This window comes from Leptonotus elevatus, chromosome 17 (genome assembly GCF_054856555.1).
Source record: "Leptonotus elevatus isolate MCC_2025b chromosome 17, RoL_Lele_1.0, whole genome shotgun sequence".
NCBI classification, from domain to species: domain Eukaryota; kingdom Metazoa; phylum Chordata; class Actinopteri; order Syngnathiformes; family Syngnathidae; genus Leptonotus; species Leptonotus elevatus.
The window spans coordinates 8,737,280-8,748,668 of NC_141255.1; the positions used below are offsets into that span (position 1 = coordinate 8,737,280).

General features: G+C 42.8%; 2 protein-coding genes across 4 annotated transcripts; one reads left to right on the top strand and one right to left on the bottom strand.

Annotated features, from left to right (window-relative positions):
• Window positions 1-1,529, bottom strand: LOC147159682 (fatty acid-binding protein, intestinal-like). The gene is made up of 4 exons (XM_086059349.1): window positions 1,362-1,529; window positions 875-1,047; window positions 329-436; window positions 1-219 (listed from the first exon to the last, which is right to left on the bottom strand). The coding sequence occupies exons 1-4, from the start codon at window positions 1,426-1,428 to the stop codon at window positions 169-171; spliced, it is 399 nt and encodes a 132-aa protein (XP_085915475.1). The 5' UTR covers window positions 1,429-1,529; the 3' UTR covers window positions 1-168.
• A 4,517-nt stretch (window positions 1,530-6,046) lies between these two features.
• LOC147159683 (doublesex- and mab-3-related transcription factor A1-like) lies at window positions 6,047-10,858 on the top strand. Of its 3 annotated transcripts, XM_086059435.1 has the most exons (6): window positions 6,047-6,212; window positions 7,866-7,937; window positions 8,057-8,141; window positions 8,319-8,343; window positions 9,334-9,866; window positions 10,281-10,858. In XM_086059435.1, exons 5-6 carry the CDS (start codon window positions 9,470-9,472, stop codon window positions 10,787-10,789), a joined length of 906 nt encoding a protein of 301 aa, XP_085915561.1. In that variant the 5' UTR covers window positions 6,047-6,212; window positions 7,866-7,937; window positions 8,057-8,141; window positions 8,319-8,343; window positions 9,334-9,469; the 3' UTR covers window positions 10,790-10,858. The 3 variants fall into 3 exon arrangements, with proteins under 3 accessions (XP_085915561.1, XP_085915563.1, XP_085915562.1); XM_086059437.1 differs by lacking the exon at window positions 8,319-8,343; XM_086059436.1 differs by lacking the exon at window positions 8,319-8,343 and having other exon boundaries at window positions 9,339-9,866.
• The last annotated feature ends 531 nt before the right edge of the window (window positions 10,859-11,389 follow it).

Genomic DNA, 11,389 nt, shown 5'->3' on the forward strand with positions numbered 1-11,389 from the left:
ATATATTTTTTTAAAGATTTAAATATACTTTATTTATTTTTTTGCACAAATGTAACCATTTTGATGGATTTTTTAGATATAAAATGTTAACAATATTGCCATGTCCAATTATGTGACTTGCTATGTGTAAAAATAATAGAAAAAGGTTAAAAACAAAAAAAAGGACAATTACTGCTTCTTGAAGATCCTCTTGGCATCCACACCCTCATAGTTGTAACTCTGCAGGGGTGGAGAAGACAGAAAACTTTAGATACTTGAAAAAACTACCTACAGTTAATACAGCAAGGAAATAGTTGGTTACTTTGTGCTTTCCGTGAGTGCCACTGACCTGCACTAGCTCTCCTTCCAGAAGGACTCTGGTGGTGGTCAGAACCTTATTGTTGTCCTTGCGTGTGAATTTGCCTTTCAGCATGTCGCCCTCCATCTCCCACGTTCCCTGATGACCTCACGGGAAACACAGTTTCAGTCAGGCAAGTACACATTTTGTCCATATTCTTCATGTCCATGTACTAGTACGCTCTTTATTCTTACTAGTAGGACAAGTTTGGCATACTAGTAGTAGACAACTAAACTACCCAGGGCTAGACTGGCACAAAAAAATCGGCCCTGGCATTTTGACTTAGGCCCACCGGCCCGGCCCAGCCCGAATCCCGCCTAACATGTAGTTCTGCCACTGATGTTTTTGCTATCTATATTCGAACTGGATTAACGGACTGGTTTCTCTAAATTGTGGGCCAGTCTCTAGGAGCAAAATGAAGGAAAATAATCATTAAAAAGCACTGCATCTGCAAAAGAGGCCTGCCCACCGGGCGTCTGCCCTATATGCCAGATGGCCAGTCCAGCCCTGCAACTACCTGTCCATCGGGTCATTTACCGAGACTTCGGTGCCGTCGGCAAGGCTGTAGTCGAAGGGCGTCCCGAGAGTGAAGTGGATGTCTTTGGTGCGGAAGGTGCTGGACTCCTTGATGTGGAAATCGTTTCCGCTCTGCTGGATGCTGATCTTGAGGTTGTCGTGCTCCGCTAGTTTGCGTTTCATCACGTTGATGCCTACAGGATACACACGTCATTTTGGTGGATTCACTGTCACGCTGCGCCGCTGTGGGAGTGGTAATGACCGACTTTAATCGTAGCCAATCAAACAGCTCCTTTCTGCCACCAAATTGTCACTCTGCCAGATGCGTGTGGAAATGACCACCCGCCGGCATTTGCCGCACAAATGGAGTATTCGAAATACGGATCTGGTAGAGTCATCTCTTGTCCCTTAAGCCCAAACCGGTAAAGCTGAAAGGCTTTAATCAAAAGGAGCTTCGAGTAACTATTATTGCACCCCAAAAGTTCCAATAGTTTTTCAGTGCTCTCACCCATTTGTTCCATGAAGGCGTCGTAGTTCTCGCTGCGTTCCACCTTCCAATTTCCGTCAAACGCCATTTCTGCGGTCCGGGCAACGGGCGAGCGGGGCGATGTAGCGCAAGTGAGACCGTGAGATCGGGTATGTACGCCGACCTCCGTTTATATACACCCGCCAGTGCTTCCCCCATGTCCGCGGCCCCCTCCCTGCCCTCGCGTGATGCGCTCCTTTATCTTTACTGGGCCCCGAGCGCGAGGGTACGCCGATAAATCACGTTCCCGGAACACTGCGGTACTGTTCTCCGCAAAGCAGAAATGGAGGACAAGGATGGGCTGTTGTGTGGGGGCACTCAGTCAACTGAGCCCCCCCACTTCGCTTTCCCTTTTTGTTCCTCTCAGGCCTTTTCAAACTGCGTTTGTGCCCAGCATGGAAATGAGTTCAGATCCCACGCTGGCGAGTCGGACTGGCACGAGTCCAGCTTGTAGTAACCCAGAGGAAAAGTACCCACACTAATTGCGACTGATTTGAGTCGGGGCTAGGTGTGTAAGGTTGAATTTCAGGGTAAAGGTCAAGGGTTACCATTAAGGTAACCTATCTTGAGGTTAGGGTTTATCATAGGTTGGGGAAGGTGTTAGATTTTGGGTTGAGGTTTGGAGTTTGGGTTTGAGGTTAGGACTGATGGTTAGATGACAGTAACTGTAGTTTTTATATTGAATACAGAGCGCTTGCAAAATGAATGGCTATGATTAGATTTGACTTGTCCTGTCTGCTTTTTGTCCCTAGGGGGCGTGACTGTTACATGCATTCCGCTTAGTAACAGGTGACTTTGTAAAAGCAATTCTGACAATCTTAAGATGTAGTATTTGTGTTGACCACTTGAGGGCGGCAGAAACAAGCTTTGCAATTGCACACTAGTGTCAATTATTTAGGTCTGCAAACTACTGATACATGATTTGCCAACTTTTGTGTTTTACGTCAACTTCTTCATATTTTATTCATTGCTCTGAAAATCACTTTTGAACACTTTGCTTGCCCTTAAAATGGTTGTCAGTTGTCTTCATTTTCTTACACTTGTGGTACGTCACGCTCGGCTTGGGCCTACATCCTCCCGTCCTGCCACCCGGGGGGGTTAGGTAGGGTGGGAGTGGGGGTCTACCAGCATGCCTCCTGTGTGGGTTGACAAATGATCCGCCACCCATGGGCCCTCATACTGGATGCATGCACACATGATCTGCCATGCTTCTCTTCCGCTTCAGTATTTGGATGATGCGTCGCTGCCATCTACAGGACACAAATATTGTTATTGGTATGCTAATTCGATATTTTTTTTCATATCGTGAGGCAGAAGCACATTTTCCAACCAATAATCGCAGTTGGAATCGGAGCACATCTCCTGGTCCTAGGCAGATGTCCGCGTTAATGGAGGCTAATCCAACATATGGGCCGTCAAACAAAAGGCCTCGTTGACGATTGTGCGAGCCGCGTGATTAAAACGTCCTCCGTCGCCCTCCACAATTACAGCACCGAGGGTATAAGGTGACTGTCCTCCCGCTTCCGCTACAAACAAGACTGTGTGACAAAAGTCTTTCCAGTTCCTTCCCAGCTAATCTTGACGTTTCCTCTCCTTTGCGCGGTCACCCAGGGGCCGACCTATAAGCTGTTAATTGCAGGTGATGCTGCTGGTGCGCCGACTCTTTGCTCACTCTCACACCCCTTTTGTTCGGGACAAACAAAAGCCCCCCTCCCCATGCTCTCAGAAGACGAGCAGGATTAGCGCAATGTTTCTCATGACCTTTTAGATGGCGAGAGGCGGGGGTGCACCTGAGTTCACAAGCAGAAGTGCGTGTTTGCGTATCACCATGTCATTGAATGCCACTTGATGATTCGGGTTGAGAAATGGTGGAATAACTCCTGAAACTGTACAGTACCAGCTCGACTTGGGAGTTAAGTTGTCCCTGTGAATCATATTGTTATGTTTCAGGGCACAGAATTGCAATACAAGCATGAAAAAATGAAATGTGCAGTATCATGATATCTGCATCAAATATTGATATTACGATAAATCATACATGCTTTACATACATCTTTTAGTGCAGGTTCAAATATTGAATCCTAGTAAGTTTTACAGTGTACTGTTGTGTTGACTTATATCATTTTTTATGGGACAGTATCAACATACCAGAATCAAATATCAATATCACAATGAATTATATTCTCTTTTACTAGGCAGTATTACTATATCGGCGGCAAACATTGATATTGTGATTAATCCAGTTAGCTTTGAGTTTGCTGTACAGTATCGTAATACCAGGCCTAAATATAATTTGATTTGTTTTATGTAACAGTATCACAATACCAGCTCATTTTGGAAAAAAATAAAAATAAAATACAATTTTGAGAGCGTAGATTTGCATTCCTGTAGCCAGAAGCTTTACGGGTATTTTCCTCCACAGCTTACTGGCCCGATGTGGTATTCATTGGAGCTGCTAATTTTGGGGTCAGAGCCTAATGAGAGGAGCAAAAGGGGGGCGGGGCATACAAAGGGCAGCTTAGAGGACCTGTGATGTCACCCCGCGGTGGCCCATTGAAACAAAACGCCCCTCCGCTGTGTTGCTTTTTGTCCCCCTTCCCGTACAGCTCGGCACTCCCTCCCAGTAACGAGTGCTTTGACGCTCCATTAGCCTACAAACTATTTTAACGCTACATGTAGCTTGAGGTGAAAATGTACGCAAAACAATCAAACTGTGTTGGGCTTTCACTTGCATTTGGTTGGAATCTTATATATTTTGTGGAATGTTGTGACTATTATGAAAATATTGCTTCCATACCATGTGAAATTATAGGAAAAACACCAAAAGTTGAATTCAAAATTTAGTAGGCTTTCATACAAAACTTGAACTGTATTGACTTTGTTTATATTTTGGGGAATGTTTAGAGGATCTTCACGCCAGCCGTGATGTGTAAATAGCATCCTAAAAAACGAAAACCAATTTTTTTTAATTCTATCCACGCGTTGAGTTATTTGACAGGAGTGAATCCCCCCCTCTCCATTTACGTACTCGGTCCTTGGCGCAGTCAGATTTTGTGAGATTGACAGTCAGATTAGCAACACCTTGCCACAGATAAGGAGGCGCGCCTGTTCCAGGACGCGACCGAGATCTGTTAAGAACACAATTAAGACACTGTCTGGCGTTATCTACCCAACTGCACTTATCCCTCGACTTGAAACGCTTTCAAAACACGGGCTGCCTGTAATGTAACCATGCAAACGATCTTCTCTTCAGGTATGAGAAAGTACGCAACACGAGATAAAAACCATTTGGAATGGTGAAATTTCTCAAAAATAACATTGAGAAATCAAGTACTTTCAAGAAAGGGCATGTTGGAAGAAAAGGGTCATGCAAAAGTTAAAGTAAATAAAATAATGATGAACAAGTAATGCAAACATTTGTGTGCTTGAATTTAATTGAAAGTGAAAAGTTGCCAAATTTAAGATTTGAGTTTATTTGTTTTGAGCTACATGTAGCATGTTACAAAATTAAATCGTGGCTTACACTCAGAAATATAGTTGAATGAATTTGTGATACTTCATCCTGAATTGTCATCACATTTTACATACACGTGGATCACAGGGACAATAGCAGCTCCCCACTGTAATCATTTCCCATCTTCAGATCCCCTATTCGCCATTCCCTTGTCTTCCCCTCCCGCCTTGGCTGGTGGTCCGAGGTCTGGCGGGTATCCGCCGGGGCCCCTCACTTAACTCCACGACGCCTCAGTGCCAGCGAACAATGGGGATGCCAAAGATGTCCTCGGGCAACAAATACACGGCGGTTTGACGCACTGAAGTGCTAATGCTAAATACGTTTGTCGGCAAACTCCGATGTGAAGCCCCCAAATGTTCTGCTCAGGCACCGCTGAATGCGCAGAAGATTTTTCTGTAACAGAGCAGAAACCTAGAGAATATCTTGTTTGTGGATTGTTTTTTAAATCAACTTTACCAATTGGAAGAATAAATTATCTTATTTCACCAGATAAAAATAGTTGTATTTTTTTCTGTTCTCTAGTAATCAGCAGTCGAACATAGGTAAGTTTTAAGAAATGTAACTGTTTTTCCCAACTTCCTCAAACCACTTGTAATTAAAAGGGCCAGTGCATTAGAACCCACGTCAGATCCATAGCAACCCCGCCCCAATGAAGAACGTATAAAACTACATAAATCGACGTTGGCACTGAATGTTTTGATTCTAATGGACTTATGGAGTTGTTTTTGCCTTTTAATAAATTAAACTTTGTGCCGGCACTTTGACGTTTTTTAAAATATAAATATTATCATTATTTGTATTTTAACATTTATTTAGTATTTTTTTTAATACAAAATTTGAATGAAAATACAATAAACAGAAATGAAATTATCATTGTGTTTTGTGCTTTTTTTGGGGGGGGGGGCAATTTTCATTCTTAGACAGTTCTCAACTTTATATGCTATTTTTAGTAGCCTACTGTTTTGTACAAATTTGATATCTGTTGAAATATTGACTGTTTTACACAAAAGCTCCTCACAATTATGAAAAAACACATGTAACTATTATATATATATTTACATTTTAATAAGATGTCAATTTTAATGAAATGTTTCCCTATTATTTTCTTCTTCCCAAGCTGTGAAGACACAAGAACAGATAACAGATAACACGGCCGCCACCACTGCAGTGTATTTGCAATGTCGAGTATATGAAGTGCAAATGCTGGCTGCCAGATAAAAGGAGCGCAATAGAAGAATACAAGTGGTGAAGTGGGATCCAGGTGGCAACAAAGCAGGACTTCCTTTCCTTGGACAAGATAAATGGAACGTCTTTATCAGGTTTGATGTTGTCATTGTGGGCTGAACTGAAAACGTCAAGTTCACAGGCCTTTATCCGATTGGGACGCTCACATTCGGGTCGGCCTTTTCACCGTCAAGTTTTATTTTGTATTTGAAGCATTTGAAGTTTCACGTAATAGAAAGTCGTTTTAAAAATGCTTGTGTGCTTCAACTAGGTTACGTGTCTTTTACTTTTTGGGGGGCACATGTTTTACACAATAATAGTATAAGCCTTTCTTTCTCCATTTTACACTCCTTGTCATTACACTGAATGAAAAAACAAACAACAAGCAAATTGAGACTATCGTGTCAAAGTCGTTGCGATTGAAAGATTTCACACGCTATTAACACGAGATTGGTCACGATCAAGTTGCAACAGGAAGAACAAAAGTGCATTTGTCAACTGGAGATGTTTAAATCTGATACGCTAGGAAAAAAATGAGGCCTAGACAACTACTTGTTTATTTATTCTGCAGCTGTAAAACACGTTAGGCCTAAAACCCGTTTGGCTAATCTTTGCGTGCCAAACTCTATATCAACTAAAAAAGTGTCTAAAACGCCAAAAAACTCTTCCGGCAATGTGGCCGGCCTTAATTGCACAAAAAAGTGTGGGCGTTGAGTTGATGGCGTGTTACTGGGGATTAGATGGTCACAGCTGGAGTAAAACCAATTCTCCCAGTGAGGGTTAGCATCCACCCGCCCACCCTTTTTGTGGGACCCTCGTACCCCCTGCCTGCTAGAGGGGATCAAAGAATGTTTTTTGGGCAGGGAGGCATCACTCAAATTTGGGGATGAAGCGAAAATCCTCTTATAGTACGGAGGAAATGTGAATGAAGTCTTTAGCTTTGTAGGGAGGACATTCAGCCACACGGAGGCCATCCAAATGTAACTGATAAAGTAAAATTGTCATATGAAATGAAATGACAACTGTAGAAATAAAATGGAGGGAGTGCATGCAGGAACATGAAGGCCACTAAAAAAAAAAAATCAGCTGCCTGCAATGAATTGTATGAAAGTGTAATTTTTAAATAAAAAAATAATTAAAAAAAAAGTGTACACAGCCACACAGGACATCCACTTAAATACAAATTAAATGGTATGACAAACAAAAGAAAAAATGTAGGAGTGCATACAGGATAGTAAAGGCCATTCAAATAAAAAAAATCTGATAATTGGGGTAAGACTAATTTGTCAGTCATAAAAATGACTCTTTTAAAAATGACATCTAAGGAGTGCATACAGACATGCAGAGGCCATAAAAAAGAAGATCATATAAACAGTATGAACATAATCGTATGAATGAACAGTGACAATTTTAAATGTATATATTTGGGAGTGCCTACAGAAAAATGGCAGAGGGGGGCATAAAAAAAAGTTTTAAAAAATTGAAAAGTTAGGGAGTGTATACAGGCAAAATTAGATATAAGATAAAATGCTCAACGCTCCAAATGCATTTGATGGCGGATGGCACGATAAAGGCGAGGCCCCCACATTTGGTTGCCTGATGATGTTAGTGATGCCCGCTCGAGATGCGTCTCGTATGATCTCCCCAGCCTGCCAATCGCATGGCTTCATCTCAAAGCGTCTTTTGTGCCAGCGGATTATTATGCTTGGGAAAAAGCAGTGCATGCTGAGGTACTGTTTGTGGTGCAGGTGCTGCTGGCCTGTTTCTGATAAGATCCGCTGCTCTGGAACGGATGGAACGGGCGTCCAAGCGAGGAACAGGTGAGCGGTCGTCGCTATCACCCGCTTGTGCAAAAAAATAAAATAAAATAACTTTATAGTTAATGCAGAACTTTATTGGTCAATTATTGTTTATTTCCCCAATTTTACATTTAATACAGAGCAGGGATGTCTAGTGGGCGTGGCTGACTTTTCTAATTGGCCGAATTGATTGGGCCCCCGTCCGTGAACTCTACCTAGCAACAGGTAACCACAATGCAGTGCTCACAAGACAATCTGTCACTTGTAACCGGAGGAAGTGTGAAACCCGTTTGAATGCGGCGCACTCAATGAAACATGTGACAAGGTGTGATTAGCCCTCCGCCGATCACTGTGTCGTTCTTAACAGATGTGTGTGTTTTCCCCCTTCTTCTTCTCCCCAAGCTCATTGGTTGGGCAGAATAACCAGGTAGCTAACGAGTGGTTGCTTTATCACCATTGTTGTTTTCTGATTATTTTTTGGGGGGAGCTTTGTTTTATATGCATATTTTTCTGTCATAAAAAAAAATATTCAAAAAAATTACTCAGAAAAACAGAACTTTTTTTTGTTTACCTCTAAACTCCAGTGACTTGTTCAGACTCGCTAATAGTGGACACTTCCTGCTTGCAATACGCTTCTTTAAAAACGTAACGGTTATCTGACTAAAATCATGCTAATCGTTTGACATGTTCGTATACTTACATCAACTGAGCCAGTAAGTGTTGAAGGGAGTGTATTACAGGCAAAATTAGATAGAAGATAGGAACGTAGGATGTATGCGAGAAAGTGTTCGATATTAGCGAGTCTGCAACAAGTCAGTTTGAGTTCGGGGTGGGGGGGGGGGGGTGCTCTGAAAAACAGCACCAGCTTTTGTTTTTGTGGAGTAATTTTTTTCCCAGTTTTTTTTTTCAAATACCCCCCCCCTTTTTTTTTCTGATTTTTGTTTTGTTTTTCTGAGGAATTTTTCCTTCAGTTTTTTTGAATATATATTTTTTATGACAGAAAAAAACAATATTTTGAAAAACAGAAAAAAAGCCCCCTCCCCAAAAAATTGGCAGATTGTTTCCCCAAGTGAATGCAATACACTTCCATAATAATAACCCAACATTCAAGTGTCATGAACTGGACAGTGTGTAAGCATTATCACAAATATAAACATAAATATAAAGCAAACTTAAAAAAACAACAACAAAAAATACAGTTGTTAATAGTAGATGGGCAACTTAAATGCTGGAGAGGGCCACAACCCCCCCAAAAAGCACTCTTAATATTTCATTTTTTTACATTTCTCAATGCATGCATGTATAAAAGATCCACTATCCTAACCCAACAACAACAAATATATTGATTTATTGAAAAAAAAAATGTGATTTTTCAGTTCTGCAACAAAAACTTGAGGTGTTTTTATTTTCGTAACAGTGAAGAGGATGGGACGGAGGGCCCGAGGGGCGAGGCTTACTGGTCCGGGTGTTAGGTTACGCTCGGCACCACCTGCAGAGGCACCTTAAAGGGCCGCGCTCCAGCCTGCCTGCGCCACTCGTCCCTTCCTCGCAAGATGGACGGCAGCACCAGACCTCTCGGCCTGAGCGGCAACGACCTGCTACGCCCTCCGCCGCCCCTCTTCCTGCGGGCCTCCCTGGAGCGGGGCTACCCACGTACCCCCAAGTGCGCCCGTTGCCGCAACCACGGCGTGGTGTCGGCGCTGAAGGGCCACAAACGCTTTTGCCGCTGGCGGGACTGCGTGTGCGCCAAGTGCACCCTCATCGCCGAGAGGCAGCGGGTCATGGCCGCACAGGTGGCGCTCAGGAGGCAGCAGGCGCAGGAGGAGAGCGAGGCGCGCGACATCCGGATGCTGTACCCCGGCGGGGCGCCACCCTTTACCGCCGACATGCGTGCCGCCATTGGCCACCCGGCAGATTTGGATGTTTTTCCAACTGACGCTCGGAAAGACGGTTAGTTCATGTTTTAACACAAAACAGGAGCACGACTTACAGTGAATCGGGTTAAAAAAAGAAGAAGAAGTAAACGTGCTTTAAAAGGATTTATTTTAAGGATTTAAGAAAGCTACATCTCAGAAAATTGGCGTGGTACATGAAGAAATGTTCAAACGGTGCACACATTGGCTTAAACTTGTTGAGTACAGGAACTTATGTATTTTTCTTCTTCTTCCTGGATTTAGCACAGTGTTAATTTTCAAGCTGCCTAAGTAAAACTGTCTCATTTTTTATTATTACTTTATATTATGGTCATTACTGGTAGAGAAAGATTAAGAAACATTGGCCATAAATATTTGGTTTACGTACAGATGTGTTGTAGTGCCAGCGGGATGTTATAATATGACTTTAAGATGCTCCTTCCTGTTTCAGTTGATGGCCTGAGCTACGGGAGTCCACGTCGGTCGTCCTCTGACCCAGAATCGGGCAGCGAGTCAGACAAACCCAAGGACTTCCAACATGACGCCCCGGAATCAAGCGCCAGATCGCGGAAAAGCGACGACGTCAAACCCGCCGATGGTCCGACTTCGCCTCACCCACTCAGGCCTTTTTTTGGGCCAATGCAGGATTCGGTGGGAACCAAGTCGGCTTTCGGGCCACTCTACATTCCGCCGCCAGCTGCCATAGGGGACGGCGTTTACGGGCTGAACCCTCGACTGGGCATCAATCCCTTATGCCTGGCCTACTCATCGGCCAACACCACCAACATGGCCGGCTTGATGACGCCATACGTCACCTCAGGGTTGATGCCGATGTTCCCGCTGCGTCCTCCTCTGGACGCATACTCGTTCCCAGGTGTGATCCGAGACCTTTCGTACCTACACGGGAAGGAGCTTCTGTGCAGTGCCGGCATGTACAAGCGCCTCACCACTGACAAGTGACTCAATTTTCTTCACATGTCTACTGTTATTTTATGCTTAAATGTTGTAAAATAAATATATAGTTTATTATTTCTTGTTCTTATTGTCTTTGATTTGTGGTATGAAATCATGTATTTAAAACATTATTCAAAGTCATTAAAGAAACAGCATACTAAGTAAGAACAACAACCATCGTGAGGCAGATTTTGTAGCTTTATTTAAAAAAAAAAGTATGATGCCAATCATGCTGTTCCAATGGACAGCAACAAACTTATTTATTTATATATTTATTCATTTACATATTAGTAGTAGTAGTAGTAACATTTTAGTAGTATAGTATTGTTTAAATTACCAACAAAAAAAGAATAAATACTTTTTTTCCCACTCTAGAATTCTGATCGGATGTTTGGTTTTTGTAGGTGCGGTTCCTTTTTACAACCAATCGGAGGTTACGCTGGTGTCATGTGTCCTCAATTTTGCGGAAGTGGCAACAGGAGAGCAAACATTTCATTTAAGATCGTTTGAACGACCATTAAACGTTGTCACCACGGCTTTGCGATGGAAATAAATGAGGAATGTCGTCGTTGTGTAAATTAATACGTTTACGCACAGCAGACGAGC

What these genes read in the sequence shown, in the direction of transcription:
- LOC147159682 (XM_086059349.1), bottom strand. Translation starts at nt 1,428, where the DNA reads ATGGCGTTTGACGGAAATTGGAAGGTGGAACGCAGCGAGAACTACGAC. An exon ending in CGCCTTCATGGAACAAATGG is followed by an intron (nt 1,048 to 1,361) that starts GTGAGAGCACTG and finishes TGTATCCTGTAG; the next exon opens with GCATCAACGTGATGAAACGC. An exon ending in TGGAAGGAGAGCTAGTGCAG is followed by an intron (nt 220 to 328) that starts GTCAGTGGCACT and finishes CCACCCCTGCAG; the next exon opens with AGTTACAACTATGAGGGTGT.
- LOC147159683 (XM_086059435.1), top strand. Translation starts at nt 9,470, where the DNA reads ATGGACGGCAGCACCAGACCTCTCGGCCTGAGCGGCAACGACCTGCTA. An exon ending in AACTGACGCTCGGAAAGACG is followed by an intron (nt 9,867 to 10,280) that starts GTTAGTTCATGT and finishes TTCCTGTTTCAG; the next exon opens with TTGATGGCCTGAGCTACGGG.